The sequence below is a fragment of the Morus notabilis genome, unplaced genomic scaffold (assembly GCF_000414095.1).
Source record: "Morus notabilis unplaced genomic scaffold, ASM41409v2 Scaffold456, whole genome shotgun sequence".
NCBI classification, from domain to species: Eukaryota; Viridiplantae; Streptophyta; class Magnoliopsida; order Rosales; family Moraceae; genus Morus; species Morus notabilis.
In genome coordinates this window covers 391,771-410,496 of record NW_010367949.1, presented here as the reverse complement: position 1 = coordinate 410,496, position 18,726 = coordinate 391,771, and the positions used below count along the sequence as shown (strand labels likewise).

Here is an 18,726-nt window from a genome sequence, read left to right as displayed (position 1 = left end):
ACTCTTTCCAAGGTAAGCCTCTGCAGTTTCCTTCATCTTGGTAAGAATAAAAGCCCCAATCTGGCTTGCGGAGTATTGTTGTCCATTGGCCTCAACCCAAGCATCACCATTTGGGGCCCTAACTATCTTGTAAGGAACCATCTTCATTTCCTTTTGCGTCTGAGGATCATCAAAACGTCTTCCAATCAAACGCTTGGTTCCGAAGAGAGTGTTTGTTGGATTGGTCACCGCCTGACGTTTTGCTGGAGTACCCACAAGTAATTCTCCTTTCTGGTTGAAGGCAACAACTGACGGCGTTGTTCGAGCTCCTTCAGAGTTCTCAATAACTTTGGGATTCTACCAAGCAATTTCAAGAGTATATAGATTACAACAACAGAAGATCAATCGAAAAAATAAAAATAAATAAAGCATGCGCCTAAGGGAAAATTTAAAAACCCACCTTTCCTTCCATAACAGCAACACATGAGTTCGTGGTACCCAAGTCAATACCGATAACATCATTTCCAGCAGGTTTTGAGCTGCGGTGAAAGAAATAACAGTAATTAATCCGTCCATAAGGGCAAAACACATTAAAAAAGGCACCAAGAGCGTCAGGGAAACTCATAATACCTAAAGGGTCTCGCCAAGCTTCCCCACTTATGGCCGAGATGTGATGGCTTAGTAGTGCTAGTAAACTGCTAAAAAGATCAAACAAACGATAATGATTTTTCCCGGGATAAATATCAAACAGTTCCTCAGGAGTTAACTTTAATATATTTGATTTTGAACAGTACATAACGCTTAAAACATTATCAACTTCTCAAGAAGCTAAAACTATGTCATGTGCAAAAAAAATAGTACATGGGCCAACCTTGTAGCATTTAAAAACCGAGTCTTGTACAGTTCTAAAATATGTACTATGAACATTTGAACATGAAAGGCTAAGAAAATCACTGAATCATGCAATCCCCAGGAAAGAAAATAAACGTACGTATTAAGATGATAAAACCATCCTTTTTGGAAAAAGAAGGAAATAACAAATAACTTGAGAAACAAGCCCAGATGCCCAGAAACTAATGTAATATACACAATAAACAAAATAAATAGCGACAGAAACATGACCAACTGTTCGTATTACAAAATCGTTCAAGAATTTCAGCCTATTAATACTAAACAATCGATTTGCTATGATTAAAAAACAAAAAGGAAATGAATCATCATAATCCAAATTCCAAACTTCCTCGGGAACAAAACGGAGCGTAATTCGAAACCAAGACGCAAATCGAGCAAAAGATCCGAAACAGAAATGAATGAATGAGTGAACGAACGAATGAATGAATGAATGAGAGAAATGAAAGTGGAGTTAGAAATGGAACATACGGATCTGTAGGCGCTGAGAGGGACTGAAGCGACATCGCGGCGGCGTAGGGAGCGAAGCAACGCAGCTGCGGCCATGGCTGGTAACAATCAGAGCTCAGAGAGATGGAGAGAGAGAGAGAGAGAGAAATCGTGGTTGCGAGAACAGTGGTTTGTTTGAGATGTTTTTAGGGTTTAGGGTTTTGTACGAAAAGGCCGAAAGGTGCTTTTATAATAGTAAAATTAATTGGAGGCGAGAGAGTGATCTGGTGGCGAAAGATGGGTGTGGAAGGTTCTAGAGCTGGGAATTCTTTGAATTTCTTTTCGAAAAATTTCTTCGAATATCAGTTTTTTTTAAGGAACTTTGATGACCATTTCCACTTATGAAATTTCACCAAAAATCCAATTATTAAAGAAATACAGATATAAAATGTCCTTTAATAAAAAAAAATATACTCTACTTTTAAAGAATTTTATGTGTGTTTTGTTTTTAATCAAAATTTCATATTTTTTTATTTATTATGATCTGATTCTAACAATATACATTATTAATAAGCATATCAAACAGTAAAAAAATCCTTTTATTGAATTATAAAAGTCAAAATTGTAAATATCTTTTAATTAAAATTTTATCCGGAGAACCAAGACTATATATATAAATATATATATATATATATATAAAAGTTTTGTTTTAAATGGTCATTGTACCTAAACTGAAAACCTCACTTATATATGTAAAATATAAGTTTTAACTAGTCATTGATTTATTAAATAAAAGATTTACAAATTAACCTAAAAAGACTTTTAACAGTAAGCATTTACCAAGTAAATAAGTGGTTTATTCTGAAAAATAAAAAATAAAAAAAATAAAGTGATTTAGTAAATTCGTATTTGCTCTATAAATAATTTATTTATGAAGATTATAAATAAAAGTAATATACAACATAAATAAAAGATTTACATGATAAATGAGGGAGGGATTTATTGAGTAAATGAAGAATATATTTGATAAATCAATTGACCAGATAAATTCGTAATTAATATTAGTATTTACTAAGTAAAATGATGTTGAGTTTGTCCAAGCATTTCAAGGAGGTTTCACGGGTTATTTTCAAGGTGATGACCTTGCAGATATGAAGGCATAGTTAGTTTCATAGTTAGGTTGTATACAATCATATTTAGATCACTTATTTAATTTTTAGGAGACGTTTGATAAAGGGATTCGTACCACGATTTGAATTATGATTCATGGTTCGTTACAGTGTTTTCTCTCACAAAAAATACACGTAAATCAAAAATTATTCTAATCTCATGATTCTAATCCGTGAACCAAACGTCTCCTTAGTGTCTCAAACGGTGTCTAACCGACCATATTTATCATATCATTTTAACGAACATGTATAATAAAATCAATTATATACGATTTTAAATTTCTTAATTGACGTGTTATGATATTATTGATTAAATATTCTTTTAAACATAAATTAAACAGGTGATTTAAGTTTATAATATTGTTAGCCTATACTCTATTCCCCGTAAGATCTATGCACAATTATAACTAAACTATACTTAGCTTCTTTTTAAGGGATTGCTTACGACAGTTAGGAGAATTAATTTTGCAATCTTATATCATTGGAGAGAGAACGGAGAGAGAAGGGAGAGAGAACTGAGAGAGAGAGAGTTTCTTGTGAAAGATCATGTACTAATTATTGACATAGGACAATTAAGTGCCAACCTCGGTAAAATTTTGGGTATGATTCTTTCTTTCTTCTCTTCATTGATTCAACCAAAATGAAAAAAAGACATTGCGTAGTGTCTTGATTCACCATTGCGTGCATTCAGACATGATTAAGAACCCAAATGGAAAAGCTCTTTGTTTTTGCTTTTAGTCCCTAAAAAAGAGAGGAAAAATAGATGCTCTTTCAATAAATATGTGAAACTACATTTTTAAAAGTATTTAATGCGTTAAAAATGAAGATTCAGGCCTCGTTCGTTTCACCGATTCAAATTTTCAGTTCTAAGTTTCTACAGTTAAAAACTCTGAGAAAATATCACATTTAACTTTTTCTAAAAATGAAGATTCAGGCCTCGTTCGTTTCACCGATTCAAATTTTCAGTTTTAAATTTCTACAGTTAAAAACTCTGAGAAAATATCACATTTAACTTTTTCCGTTACAATAAAAAACTATCAAAAAATATCATATCTCAACTCAAATAAAAAAATTAAATCCGCGAAGAGAACGATACCTCATTGTTTATTTAGAAGAACTTTTCTATAAGTGGTATTTTTTTGTGGCTTTGATTAGAACTGGAAGTTCTTCTTGAGAGATAAAAGCTCTTCTAATAATTCGAACACTTGCAGAAACAACAATTTAACTCACAGGAAGTCAATAACAGCTTCCAAGAAGCTCTACTAGACACGCCCTAGAAACTTGCCATTCTAAACTCGGACAACAAAATAAGAGGAAATGATTCTAGAGGTTGGCTAGCTCATCACTTGACTTGTAAGAGAATTTAAGTACACATACAGAGAGAAACTAATGGACAAAAACTAATTTTTTCCATCAAAAATAAATATGAAATAAACAAACAAGAACATCTTCCTTCAGGTATCCAAAGTGTATGGCAAAATCGCACAAGCTTACACCTGTTGTTGCTGTAAGCTTAATTTCACTTGGCCTTGCCTTTCTTTGAAGAGCCCTTATTTAAGGATTTCTTCTTAAGTGTCTTATTTGGTTTCAACTTGCTTGAGCTTGGTGAAGATTTGCCTTCTTTGTTTTTCCATTTCTTCTCTTTCTTCACGTTGTACATGTTGACCGCCTGTTTTTCGAATTATTAAATGAGAGAAAAATTCAACAATAATAACAGAAAAATAAGAGAGAGAGAGAGAGATGGATAAACCGCGATATAAAAAGAACCGAACCTTGTTAACATTGAGCATCTCATGGGAATTCTTAGAGAATAGCTTGTTCAGAACTTTCTCTGTTTGCTCTCTCTCTTGTGAGACCATTCCTTTTCCTTCTACAACCGGTAGGAACTGAAACAAATCCCAAAAGACAAATGAAGCATGTAATGACCATGCAAAACAAACATAAATATTAGAGCATTTACATGATAGGCAGTCGCGTGGTGGAGCCATGAAATTTTTTCAGGGGGGCGTGAATTAACACAAAAGTTCAAATTTGAGGTATAATAGAAACGCTTAAAAAAATCTCATATAAATATCATAATTAGAAAAATACAGGGGGGGCAAAATGAAGGAAAAATGTATAAAAAAATTTTGATTCGGGTAAAACTAAAGCTGCCACCCAGGGCCCAATGTGGTTCCACCACTGATGATAGGATAAGTATACCAACCTTGCGATATTTTCCTTTGTGTTTAGCAGGCTTTTCACCTGGCAACTTCTTGTCAAACTTTCCCCCGCTAGCCGTCGAGGTTGCGGCCATTCCGGCCACATTCCCGAGTTCCTCTTTACTAAACTTCTTGGGTACAGCCTGGCTTCCGGTTATCGGCAAAGCTGTAGCAGCTAGTTGAACATGGCTGTGAAAAAAGTTTCCTGTTAGGGACTAAAGATTATTTTGTTTTGCCATCCCTGTATGTGAACAACTTCATGTAGGCATGCATATATATCCATGAATTTTGGTTCTCACACACCACATCAATGGATTTGAGATTTCCTATTGCCAGATGTTCAAGGAAGTTAATAATTTGAATATTAATTTTTTTATTTAAAAAAAAAATATTGTGGCTTGCTAGCAATTGTCCTTTCAAGCACAAATTTTAAGATGAAAAATATATTTTCCACATTTGACTAAAATTAAAGTTCGAACTTTGAACCAATATGAGCAAGAAAAGAATTTCATAACAGGTATCGACAAGATTACTATAAAGAAATATTTATTTTCTCAAAAAATAAGGAGAAACTTTTAAAAATTTTAAGACAGAATCTAAGTCAAAACCAATCAGTGATCATAATTTGATCATGCGGAGAAGTAATGGAAGGATTGAACCTTGGCAAAGCACCAACTTTGGCCGCTTCTTTCAAGTTCTGCGATCTATTTTTCTCTTGCTTTTCAATTTTTTTCTTTTTGTCTGCACGTCTTTTAGCAAAAGGGTCTTCCCCTGGCTCTGCAGAAATTAAAAACATGATTCATTAAGACTGATCTGATGATATAACATATCAACATAGTACAGTATTTTTACAGGTGAAAAGTCCATGAACCAAAAATTGAAAGTTTACTATGCAATATCCATGGTTCTTTTTGGATCATTATTTGCAATATAAAGAAAGAGGGGAGGGGGGATTACCATCAGTAATCTTTGCATCAATAATAGGTACTTTATCTTCATCATTTGCATGGTCATAACCATAACGACGTTTCCAAGTACCAGTCTGCTCATCATAAACAATTTTATCCTTCTTCCGATTCTTTATACCTGCAACCAACATACAAAATCTTCAAGATGTGAAATCAAATACAATCCAGACATTAAAGGCCTATTTGGAAGTTATACTCAAACCCATGATTCTTGATTCTAACGTTTGAAATTCAAATTTTATGTAAGAGCTTTACACTATAGCAGAATTAATGATTTGGGTTTGAGTATATGAAACAAACGACCCATAAATCTGCCTAGATTTACAATCTAAGGCCCAAAGCCAAAGTATAACAAATTTTGACTGGAGCTTTCATTGCATTATAGCGAAATGAAAGATCTTTCACTACATTTAAATATAAGCAGTGGATAACAGTAAAAGACACTAACCCCTGGCTTTAGCAAATAATTCCCATTTTGTTGGAGGTTTAGGCTTTGGTAGCTGTAAAAAGAAAATGAAACAAGTAGGCAGTTCAGTTCTGTGCTTAGATATAAAAATAAAAATAACAATTACAAAATGGCATATTGGGGATGATGTCAAAAGCAGTCAAACCCCTTTCATGACTTCGAATATACTCAAGTTACAATCTTTAATGGTTCGTTCTAGAACCTTTTCCTATCTCAACCTTTCTCTAATATCGGTCTTCTTGTCATAGTTCCAAGAATAGAACCATGTTTTATCAACACAATCAAGACTCAATACGCTGAACTAGAACCTCACTGGCCTCTTGTAACTTACAAAATTCGCACAGTGAAGAGCAAATAAATAAAAAAGTGGAGCCTACAATAACCTTTAATCCCCATTTCCATCAAGATTTTTTAGTTTATACAAATAAATATGTAAATTGGAAGGTCCAACTTAACACAATATTTAAGCACCTACATAAACAAACATATTTAACTAGATGAACTCAGATGATTTCATTAGATGACAAAAAAAGGGTATGTAAGACAATAGTAAATAGCAGCACAACTCACGGGCTTCTCCCTGGGCAATCGAGTCGCTGGGGGAGGCAACTTGACAAGGGGACCATCTACATCCTCCGTAGAAGGTAAGTTGAAAAGAGTGTCGGAAATAGCTTGAACCAACTCGGTTCCTTTCTTCAGACATTCGTTCACCAACTCCTCCCTAAGATTTGAAATAAATAAGGGTTGTAAAGCAAAAAGGAGCTCTCTAAATATATAAGCAACGAAAAGGTATCACAAGGATTTATTGAATTACCAAGAATCTCACACAACTTACAGAAAATAAAACAAGTTATTAAATCAGTCTCCAGAAATGTAGTATCAGAAATATGCAAAATGCAAATGCCAAATACTTAGTTTAAAAACAGGTGACAAGCTATAAAACCAGAAATAAATATGGTAGAGCTAGTTAACTAGCTAGTGGTTTTACAAGGCACAAAAGCATACAAACAAGAATGTAAAAAATAATCATTTCACAAGACACCTAATAAGCAACTACTACATTAAGCCTTTCTCATACCGTGCTACTTAGTTTTGTTAAAAACCCAAATCCAGACAGCAAAATAGACCCAACGTCATTTACATGTCCAAATCACAGTACATGAATCTATTTTAATGAGAACTCCAGTAAAATAAGAATATTTAATCATGTTTGTTCAGTTCCAAATATATTTAATCATAAAACATCAAAAGCCCATTCATGAAACACCCAAAAGCGAAAATAATGACTCGTTCATTTTATCGATTCGAGTTTTTAATTTCAGTTTTATTACAGTTAAACATGATTAAAATCAGTCACATCTAACCCCTTTTTGCTACAGCTTAAAATCACGTATCAATCCGAATTGAAAACTCAAATCGACAAAGTGAATAGGCCTAAGTAAATTTATGAATACCCATCATCGCAGATATAACAAAGACTAAAAAAAAATGAAACTTTACTTTAAAAAAAAAAAAAAACACTCTTGAACAATAAACAGAACAACAAGCAAAGAGGGGGGGGGAAAAGAATAAGAAGAGACGAATAGGAACCTGGAGGAGGGAGGGGAAGGAAAGTTGTGAAGAGGGTCGAAGGCCATGAGATTGCCAAGGTCAATCTGAAACTGAGATTGAGTCTCCGTCTCCATCTCCATCTTCACAAGCTATGCTCTTGCTTGAATTCTTCTTCAATGGTGAAGCAACGGAGGTTTCAGGGTTTAGCGTGTGTATTTGTGCCTCATTTGGGGTTGGGTTCCTTTGGGAAATAACTAAAACGACGGCGTTTTCTTATCTTTCTTTTTTTTTTTTTCTCTTTTTACCACGTGCGCTATTTGTTTTAAATTTAAAGATTTAAAAGGTGCGTTTAAAATTAGTTTTAAAATAATTTAATTTTTAATAAAAAATTAAAAATAAAATTATTTTGAGAATTATTTTAAGATTAATTTTGAAATTGTGTTTGATTAGTTTTTTAATAGATTGTTTTGAGTATAATAAAAAAGTAAAATTGTGTTTATTAATTAATATATTATAATATTATTTATGAGTGCTAAAAAATGAAAACAGAAAAGTAAAAACATCTTTCAATTAATTCTTTCACAAAAACCACGCATTATTTTTTATTTTCAAAATATTTACTAAACAAACGTCGTTTCGTTTTCATTTTCATTTTTTGCTTCTTGAAATACATGAAAACTATTTTCAAAAATAGTTCCAAACATGCACAAAATTTCTTCTTGCTTTTTAATTAGACTTAATATTCCTTTAATAGTTTATTTTGAGAAAAAAATAAAAATTTAAGTAGAGCATAGCAAAAAGTAAAATAAAATGTTTAGTGAAGCAAATTAGAAAATAAATAATTTATTAAAAAATAATATTTAAGAGGGTTATAAAGAAAAAATATATTTAGGTAGAGACACATTTGAGAATATATGGTATTAGTAAAGCAATTAGAAAAAAAAAATTATGAGGGCCATACTTAGAAAAAGAATATTGAGTAGACTCGCATGGGAGATAAACTATTTAAACCAAGATAAATTAGAGTAGTTTTATTTATGAAACCAGTTGGGAATACTATCAAGAAAAAATATGTAAATACGGTGATAAAAAAAAGTGTTTCAAGAAACACATAAAAAAGGATTTTTTTTTTAATTATACTGCAGAACAACTTTTAACAAAAAGGAAAAAAAATAAGAATATATTCAAAATAATTTTTTTTAGTAAGTGTTACACTAAAAATAACTATATGATACTATTGTTATACTTTAATTTCTTATTTTTAACATAATAAGAATATTAGAAATATATAATAATAATTGAATTTGGTGTCTTATATTTTTAATATTGGTATTATGTTGAAAAAGGATCATGATACGTTTTCCACTTTTACACGTTATATCGGAGAGACAATTCGTTTAGAGGGACAAAAAAAAACCCTATATATTATATATAATTTTTTGTATTGGTACAAAAAAATGAATTGAAAGGGAAGAATTGTCATTTCATGCCTATATCCAGAGATTTCATGGCACCTGGATGATATTTTAATTAATATCAAGACACGAATATGGGACTCTAGTGTGTTTGGTAAGGGGATTCGTACCATAATTGAATTTGGTGTCTTATATTTTTAATATTGGTATTATGTTGAAAAGGGATTTTCCACTTTTACACGTTATATCGGAGAGAGTTCGTTTAGAGGGACAAAAAAAACCCTATATATTATATATAATTTTTTGTATTGGTACAAAAAAATGAATTGAAAGGGAAGAATTGTCATTTCATGCCTATATCCAGAGATTTCATGGCACCTGGATGATATTTTAATTAATATCAAGACACGAATATGGGACTCTAGTGTGTTTGGTAAGGGAATTCGTACCCTGATTCGAATCATGGTTCATGATTCGCTACAGTATTTTCTCACACACAAAATACACGTAAATTAAAAATGGTTCTAATATCATGATTCTAATCCTTGAACCAAACGTCTTACCCACATGATAAAGTTTTAAACTATAAGGTACCAAAACCAAAAAAAACCCTATATATTATATATAATTTTTTGTATTGGTACAAAAAAATGAATTGAAAGGGAAGAATTGTCATTTCATGCCTATATCCAGAGATTTCATGGCACCTGGATGATATTTTAATTAATATCAAGACACGAATATGGGACTCTAGTGTGTTTGGTAAGGGAATTCGTACCCTGATTCGAATCATGGTTCATGATTCGCTACAGTATTTTCTCACACAAAAAATACACGTAAATTAAAAATGATTCTAATATCATGATTCTAATCCTTGAACCAAACGTCTTACCCACATGATAAAGTTTTAAACTATAAGGTACCAAAAAAATATTTTCCAAAAAAATAAAAATGGGCGGCATCAAACTATTCATGGCTTTATGGCCTTGTACCAAGAAGTATTAATACGAAATGATCATTTTTATCTTTTATGTTTAAGATATGTCTTTAATTCAATAATATTATTAATTTGTCAATTTTATAGTTACTAATATAATAATTTTTACTTTTCATGTTTAAGATATGTTTTTAATTCAACAATATTATTAATCTGTCCTTTTTATGATTACTAATATAATATAATTCCAAATTTACTTTTTTTTTTTATCCGAGTTGTTGTGAATTTATATAATTGATTTTTAAAAAATAGTTAACTAGGGATAGAAATGTCATTACATATTATTTTATAGACTTATATACAAATATAATAATTTGTGGACATATTTTTTTTTTCAAAAATAGACGCATACGTAATTAACTCCCAGAACAATACTTTTCATGTTTAAGATATGTTTTTAATTCAACAATATTATTAATCTGTCCTTTTTATGATTACTAATATAATATAATTCCAAATTTACTTTTTTTTTTATCCGAGTTGTTGTGAATTTATATAATTGATTTTTAAAAAATAGTTAACTAGGGATAGAAATTTCATTACATATTATTTTATAGACTTATATACAAATATAATAATTTGTGGACATATTTTTTTTTTCAAAAATAGATGCACACGTAATTAACTCCCAGAACAATAACAACATCTGGAGTGGGAAAAGAATGAAAAATTCAAACAACACTGTACAAGTTACAAGTTTGCTGAATGTAAGAAACAAAAATAAGGAAACAAAATCAGTGAAAGAATAGGCTCGCCTCGAACCAAAAATCCTACTGCCTTGTCAAATCCAGACAGATGCGAATGAGTGTTCCATGATATTCCAGTTTGTAGGGCAGAGTAAAAGTTGCCATCAACAGTTCAACACAAGGATGATAAGTGTCGTTTGTGTGGATCCATAGGGAAGCCCAGATTAAACAAACTTGTTGCAGAAAAATATTACAAAGCTTCCTGGGAAAAGTAAACAGAGATGGTAAAAATGCTTCTACAGTTGGAAACTGAATAAGAAGAAACAATAAAGAACAAAAAAACATACTTGGATGAACCCTTTTATCTGCCCCTCAAATCCTAAGATAACCCCTTCTTTCCTGGGATGGGCCAACACGGTTTCTCCTCAGGAATGATTTCCTGTTTAAAGACCAGCTTCTTTTGATAGACCTACTTCTCCGCCACGCGGCTATGCGGGAATAAAGAAAGGGGAAAATGAAGCATAGAAGGACCAAGAATAGCATAGCCACACAGAGCAACATGACGTTAAGAAAACCGTCTTTTAGTTTCGGGTCTTTCTGTCCCGTCCATGGAACTCCTCCGACATTCATGCCAAAAACTGTTAAAAGGGTTCCCAAGAAAATGATAGGTATTAAAAACAAAGTCTGATTGTAAATGCTCTAGGAAAATTACACTTGTCTAAAATCTTTGAGAAGAAATTTTACCTCCGGTGACGACGGATAAAGGGAGGAATATTATAGATAGAAATGAAAGATAATAGAGCTTCCTGTTAATTTGCTCAGCCTGCCAGCTATCTAGACCAGCCTGGAGTGCAGTAACACGATTGGCTATAAATCCTACATTCTCTTTTAACCTCCTTAACCGCCCAATTAACTCCTCAAGCGCAACAATGTCTTCACCGGCAAACCAACGTTTTGAAGAGGATTTTTCTTTGACTCGGGGAAATACTTGCTCTCCATGAGCAATTACCTGAGTTCAGTAAAATTAGAAGCACGCTGAATAAGGTTTAATAATCCAGTATTTTATTTGGTTGCATATTATTTTTGTGTTCCTACACCAGAATATAGCTTATAGGGAAATTCTATCAATCGGTTACCACCAGACAAAAAAGTGATACAAACACATCCGTACTAAGGCTATTATTTATGATTGTAACCAAAACTTCCTGGCCCCACTATTCTAGCCGCTGAGAGAGAGAGAGATTAAAGAGTTGCAAGTTGATAATTTGGATCAATAACAAGGAGCTCAGAAAGAACGGAGCCCCACTGCTAAAAAGAGATTCCAGAGTCTCTGTAACTTCTGGTTTTGTGGCTTTTGGCTCCTCTATTCGGTGTTGTCACTTTTGAAAAACAAAAACAAAAAGAAAAGAAAATGGAACTACAAAATCACCACTAAGACAAACAATAATATCAAACAACTGATTAATTCATAATTCTTGTTCCTCCTAGCCCTTGAAGCGAAAAATGGGGCCGAAAAAATACCTGCAGGAGGCGCTGCAAATTAAGATGCATTTTGGGGAATTGTCTATCATCTAGCATCTGTTTCTTTAAAGCAAAACCACCTGAAATCAAAAACAAAAGTGCCTCACTTTCACCACAAGGAAGAACCATACAATTGGAAATAGATAGGGAGCTGACTATGCACAGATAGTAGTTGGAAGTTTGTTTGAATTGTTAAGTATTAGTTGTACAAGATTTCACACTTGTTCTTTTCCAATAAAGATCGAAATAGCAATACGTCTAGTGATCATTTCTAGATAGCCCCAAAACTTACCTTCTTCTGATTAGTGATTACGTTCTTGCTCTGCAACAAAAGCCCTCTAAAATTTAGCCAAAATGATTGAAATAGTTAACAAAGTTAACTCTCAACAACGCCAAACGCATGTTCGTGAGTTTTGATCTTGTAGTACTGGTGATACCATTAAAGTGGATCATTCAGAAAGTGTATTTTTTCCAAACTGTATAAGAGTCAATCTTTTCCAAACTTGTCTCAAACTATAGATTCACCACCATCATTAATTTTCTGTTAATTTCACTCTTGTACGACAGGGATAACCCCAGGTGTCTCCAATGAATCAACCTTTCAGGGTCTAAGTTACCATCTCTCTAATGTTTATGATGCATTGTGAATACTTGTTTCTTTGTTTTCTTTTAAATGATTCTTCTAAAAATCAACAGTAATGATAAACACTCTCTTTTGCTGAGTAGCTGGAAGCATGAAAAAGAACTGCGTCTCAATCATGTCATCCTTTGATATGCAAGTTGAAACGAGTGTTGCTTGAGGTAGGGAACAAATCTGGGTAACTTGAATTGGCAGAGCATACAAATAGTTCAAGACTTATCTTTTTATCTTCCTAAAATATCATCACAACGAAAGGAAACAGCTTCTACAGATAGGCACATACCAATCTATTCAGCAAAAAATATAGTCAGGCAACTAAAATAGCAATTATAAGTACTTAACTTACCTTTATCCAACTCAAGCTCAAGAGCATCCAACTCCATCTCTAGTTTGGTCACCATATCTTGGAGTTGATCCACATGCGTGTCAATAATGTGAACCACAAGATTCGAGACAGACTTTGGCACAGGATTGTCAGCCTCCTCGGAATGATTCATCGTCAACAAGAACTCCAAAACGTGCTCCCTAATCACTGTCCCACTCCCTCCTTCCTTATGCTGACCTCTACAGTAAGTTGGGCTCTCTACACTAGGAATCTCTGAGAGAAGAGATTGACCCATCTGGGAAGAGAAACCCAATCTCGGAACACGACCCAACGACACGGTAATAACCGAATTCTCGGTAACTCTTGCGGCAACCGTAAAGGTGAAATCGCTAGAAGCTGGACCAGGTGAGTTGACCCTGAACACAAGGGCTCCATCAACATGCCCGCAAAAGGGTCCATTGCTAATGAGGGAAAGAATGTCTTGGAGCTTCAATGGCGGGCAAAGAACCCCGATTAAGTATTGCGCAGATTGATAGAGTTTCTGGTTCCCTTTGGGTAATTCAACATGGTACCAACAGAACTCTTGGCCCCTACCCTCAGCTAAATCCCATTCCTTATTGTAGAAATTCCCTGAGCCATCAAAAATGTAAGCTTTTTGTCTCACAGTACCAGAAAAATTGGTTCTGTAGAGCTCTCTTAGAGGAGTATCTGCAGATGTCTCCCTGTCCATTTCCTCTGCCTCTCTTTCATGAGTTGACTCCATATAAGTTTATTCTGAGTTTCTCTTACTTGAATCTCAAATATGGACTAAATATACCAAGTCAATTCAATCCCACAAATCCTAACTTTACAATTGAATTTTATTCAAAACCCAATACTCTATATTGCAAGGTTTCAGCCTCCAATTCTCCAGTTGTTATCAATCTCTTTCAAATCCTATTGAAGATCTCTAGTTGAACAAGACGGCATAAAACAAATAAATAAATAAACAAATAAAAAAGAACAATAATTCTTAGATCCAAAGAACAATTCTTTACAATCATTCTCATCCAATTAACAACAAACTCATTTGTTTTTCGTTACAGAAACCACCAAGATTCCGAATTTAAACATTTTCAATTCATTTCCTGAAAACTCATATGCTAAGAAAATGAGAAAGATCATGATATTATTACCTTTTTCAAAGACTTCAAATTCGGAGTCCCATCGACTAAACAGGAAAACCCAGATTAATACTGAGCAGAGATATCTCGTAGATCACCCAAAAAAAAAAGGTCTCTTCGATGAGTTTTAGCAAGAACAGGTTATGGAAAGAAATCCATACAAAACAGTTTTTTTATTATTTGAATTCTTTTTGCATAATAATATTGTCGGAAAAATCATTGAGGTTGCAAAGAGATTCTAGCTTCTACGAAACTTCCTATCCGTCTTGGATAATTAATTAATTTATTGTGTGTAGTTATGAAATAGAAATTCAAAGGGTTTGGTGTTAAGATTACGACCTTAGATTTTCAAATAATATCCTATAAGCATTTATTTGATTTTCCTCACGTTTACTGGCAAAAAAAAAAAAAAAAAGGGGGGGAGGAAATATGGTTTTTTCGGTTTCGAATTAGATTTTGATTTTTTTTTTTTTTTTTAGATGAAAGAGTGAAAAGAGGAAGGGAATTTGATGCAGAAATTTCAAGTAAATTTAACTGCCATCCATTTTCTGAAGTTGTTGACTTTTTGCTATTTATAGTTAGGAAAAATTCTTTATTCCCCAACCGCCAGGGGGAAAATCTCAAAATCATATGTTTTTTTTTTTTAAAAAAAAATTGCCAATAAATGTCTGCTTTTTCTCTTTTTTTTTTTCAAAAATAAAAAAGAACAAGAGAGAAACAACTCCTCCTTTAGCAAATTAACAATTCTCATTTTATTCCACTTCACGAATTTGAGTTTTCAATTCGAATTAAGATGTGATATTTTCTGAGAGCTTTTTATTGTAGTAAAAAAAGTTAGATGTGACATTTTTTAAGAACTTTTTACTGTAAAAATTTAGAATTAAAAATTCAAATCGGTGAAATAAACAAGGCCTTTGTTTACATCTCTATGTGATTTGATTTTTTTTTTTTTTGTACTTTCTTTCCTAACCTTCATAACAACCTCTAAAATACAACATTTAACTAATATAGCCCTACTCACAAAACACTATTCAAACTTTTGGTGAAGTTATTTTGTCATATTCAATCCTCTAAAATATATTTAATAAATATAGCCCTTAAAATTATTTTTTTTCCTTTTAATTTAGTCTTTTGTTAGATAGTCTTCATAAATTCGTTGTTTTCCTAATTGCTCCACTAATTTTTTTCCGTGTCTTTTTCTTACTCATATATTTCCTTAATTAGATTTGTACTTGACTGGTTCTCATTAATTTTGTTCCCATTTTTCTTTTCTACCTTTTTTTCTTATTTTTCATTTTCTATTTTTCTTTTTCCTCTTTATTTCTCTCTTTGGCAAAGATTTGTCTATAATTTAATTTTTTATGGTGTTGGTTTTTTAAAATACTTTTTCCTCATGCTCTGCTCTTATTAAAATAATTTACATATCCTTCTTTTTTTCCCTTTTTGCCAAAGGGTCTTCTGCAATTTCTTTGATGTATATTTTTAAATACTTTTTTTTTTCTCACTTGCTCCTATTAAAATATGTTTTTTTTTTTTTCAAATATGCTCTGACTAATTTTTTTATATAATCCTTATTATACTGAAAGTAATTCTTTATAATTTTTTTTTCCTAATTAGCCCGATCAACATTTTTTTCCCTCAAATGCATCTTCTTTAAAATGGATTTTTCGCATCATCCTTTTAGTTTCACTAATTTATTCATGTTAAGGTAGTTTTACTGTTTTTGTTCCTTTTCTTTACTCCTGTTAAAGTAATTTATTTCATATGTATTTTTCCTTAGTTTTTTTATTCTTTTTTGTTTTTGATTAAGGCTCTTTTATAATTTAATTTTTTCGATGTATTTCTTTTAAATGCTATTTTTCTCGTTTATTTCTATTTAGATATATTTTTTAAGTGTGCTCATACTTAATATATTTTTGTGCTTATTGACAACTAATTAGAATATATATTGTTAAATAAATTACAAAATTAATAACACGGTAAAATTACAAAATTGATAACACAGTTATCAAAAACTTAACAAGCATATAGAAGTTACAAATTTATTCACTATCAACTAGTAAAAAACAAAACAAAACAAAAAAAAGAATCTTATTCTATCATCAAAAGAAAAGGTAGGGTCAGGCGGGAAGAGTTGATTTTAACTATAATAACGGTAAACTTGCATGATTAGGAGAAAAAGGAAGGCAACTTTATTGGAGTTCTAGATTTTCACACAGATTGAAAAAAGCAGGGAAACAGATTTGTGTTCGCGCTTTTTATGAAAAAAAAAAAAAAAGAGTATACTTCAATATTATTTTTTAATATAAATATATATATATACACACTAAAAGTTAAGGATTTTATTAAGAGCTCTCAGAGACCAGATGTCAGTAACAATTTGATATTGGGCCAAGCAAGAGTAGCCACTCCTTCTATAAAAGCCGCATCAAAGAGTCGTGAACGTTTGGTTAGAGAATTTAAATTATGATTTAAATCATGGTTTATAGTTTATTATAATATTTTTTCTTATAAAAAATACACATAAATCGAAAATAATTATAATCACATGATTCTAATCTATGAACCAAACGTAAATGTAACCTCTTCACGTGGTGGGCACTAGTGCTGAAACTTTGGACAGGCTACCTGCGACCACTCGAAAAAATTGATTTTAAGCCCGACGCCTGAGCCTGAGAAAGCCCATGAATAGGCCGTGAGCCTGGTTTTAGTTGCCCGAGCCCTACCCGAATGGGCCGAACAAATATATATTTTTTATTATATTTTTTTTAATTTTTATAATCTTGTATATATATAATATACTATTATTTAGTAATTGTATTTGTATATAAATAATTATTAAGTTATTTTGTATTAAAACTATATAAAAACTAAATTGAGAGATTGAGAGAGATTGAGAGAAATTGAGAAAGACTGAGAGAAATTGAGAGAGTTTGGGTGAGAAAAATATGTGATGGATTGATAGTATTTATAAGAAAATTTTTGGATTAAAAAATTCTTTTTTTCCCCTAAATTCATATCCAACAGTCAATTTTTGTCTCGGCGGGTCGGGTTCGGGCTGAAAATCGGTCAACGGTAAAAAAAAAAGGACTTTTGGAATCGGGCTTTTGGGTCAATTTCGGTCTCGGCGGGTCAAGTCGGCCATCAACGTTCAAACAACTAGTCGTTTATCGGGCTTCAAACAATTCGGGCTGGAGGGAAAAAAAATAAAAAAATTTCGGCAATCGGGGGCTTTCGGCAACGGCAGGCTTCGGCGATTGTGACTTTTCTCGGGCTGATTAACGCCCAAAAGTGATGTTCACAAGCGGTCAATTGTAACACAGAATGGCGGTCGTATCCACAGAGAGATAACAAAATAACAAGAAAGATTAACAAAATAATAGCGTTAAAGAAAAATAAATAACAAGTGAATTAAAGAAAAAGAATAGTTTTTGAGATTTTTATTGCAAATAAAAAGGAGAGAAGATTTGTGTGAAAGAAATTCAGTTGTAAAAACGGTAAGGTGTCGAGAATCCCTAATGTTTCGTTCACCAATTCAAGATGGGGTGGCCGTTCGTGTTGGGTGCAGGTAATCTTGCAACGTCCTCTGCTGAACTTTCTCGTGTTGTGCCATTGCGAATAGATTTTGAAATGCGAATTCCAACGATGAGTGTGAAGACGGAGGCGTAGACGACGAGTCGGATAGAATTTCACTAGGGGTTTCTAAGTCTAGACGTTGAGCAAATCTCCCTAGTTCGTTTCTATATCGATGCATTCACCCAAAGCGGTTTTTTTATTTTTTAATTTTTTAATTTTTTTTTGTTTTTTTTTGTGTTTTTATTTTTAATCAAAGCAAAAGAAAATAACTATATAGTAACGTAAATTGTAACCACCGAGAGTGCTCTCAGGAAAGACTATAGCTCTTGGCTCAATGAATAATCTCCTAGACATAACAACGTTCTGAGGAAAGATTGGTGGGGCGAGACCCACTTAAGTACTGACTTTTCTAGATAAAACTCTCTCAGATTGTACTTTCTACGTAACCACACAATTATCCTCAAAATCAATTATTAAGTTTTATTGAATATATTATGAAATGAAGTCTAATTAATAGAAACTATTCCTAAAATCAAAAGCCTAAATTTACCAAATTATGAAATTCCTAGATTAGGAATCTAAATTAGTCAACTAATTACAACCTAATTACAATCTTAAAATTAATAAAGACTTAAAAGGAAACAATTAAATTATACAAATAGGGAAACAAATTAAAATCTTAATTTATCAAAAATAAAAGATTACAAAAATCAAATCACAATCAATTTTAA

General features: G+C 32.2%; 3 protein-coding genes across 4 annotated transcripts in view; all 3 read right to left on the bottom strand.

Annotated features, from left to right (window-relative positions):
• Nucleotides 1-1,601, bottom strand: part of LOC21397922 (heat shock 70 kDa protein, mitochondrial) — a 4,042-nt gene extending 2,441 nt beyond the window's left edge. The window contains exons 1-4 of one of the 2 annotated variants that reach the window (XM_024175961.1): nucleotides 1,360-1,601; nucleotides 610-677; nucleotides 440-518; nucleotides 6-336 (exon numbers count right to left, since the gene is read on the bottom strand). In XM_024175961.1, the coding sequence (XP_024031729.1) occupies nucleotides 6-336; nucleotides 440-518; nucleotides 610-677; nucleotides 1,360-1,434 (553 nt within the window). In that variant the 5' untranslated portion in view covers nucleotides 1,435-1,601. The remainder of the gene's footprint in view (nucleotides 1-5; nucleotides 337-439; nucleotides 519-609; nucleotides 678-1,359) is intronic. The other variant, XM_024175962.1, reaches the window with a different exon arrangement.
• A 1,968-nt stretch (nucleotides 1,602-3,569) lies between these two features.
• On the bottom strand, nucleotides 3,570-7,861 carry LOC21397921 (ribosome biogenesis regulatory protein homolog). The gene is made up of 8 exons (XM_010113960.2): nucleotides 7,712-7,861; nucleotides 6,692-6,842; nucleotides 6,104-6,155; nucleotides 5,645-5,773; nucleotides 5,347-5,464; nucleotides 4,693-4,876; nucleotides 4,259-4,372; nucleotides 3,570-4,155 (listed from the first exon to the last, which is right to left on the bottom strand). Exons 1-8 carry the CDS (start codon nucleotides 7,810-7,812, stop codon nucleotides 4,006-4,008), a joined length of 999 nt encoding a protein of 332 aa, XP_010112262.1. The 5' UTR covers nucleotides 7,813-7,861; the 3' UTR covers nucleotides 3,570-4,005.
• A 2,875-nt stretch (nucleotides 7,862-10,736) lies between these two features.
• On the bottom strand, nucleotides 10,737-14,712 carry LOC21397920 (zinc transport protein ZntB). Its single transcript, XM_010113959.2, has 6 exons — nucleotides 14,432-14,712; nucleotides 13,278-14,205; nucleotides 12,292-12,371; nucleotides 11,515-11,779; nucleotides 11,118-11,408; nucleotides 10,737-11,032 (listed from the first exon to the last, which is right to left on the bottom strand). The coding sequence occupies exons 2-5, from the start codon at nucleotides 14,017-14,019 to the stop codon at nucleotides 11,143-11,145; spliced, it is 1,353 nt and encodes a 450-aa protein (XP_010112261.1). The 5' UTR covers nucleotides 14,020-14,205; nucleotides 14,432-14,712; the 3' UTR covers nucleotides 10,737-11,032; nucleotides 11,118-11,142.
• Between the last annotated feature and the right edge of the window lie 4,014 nt (nucleotides 14,713-18,726).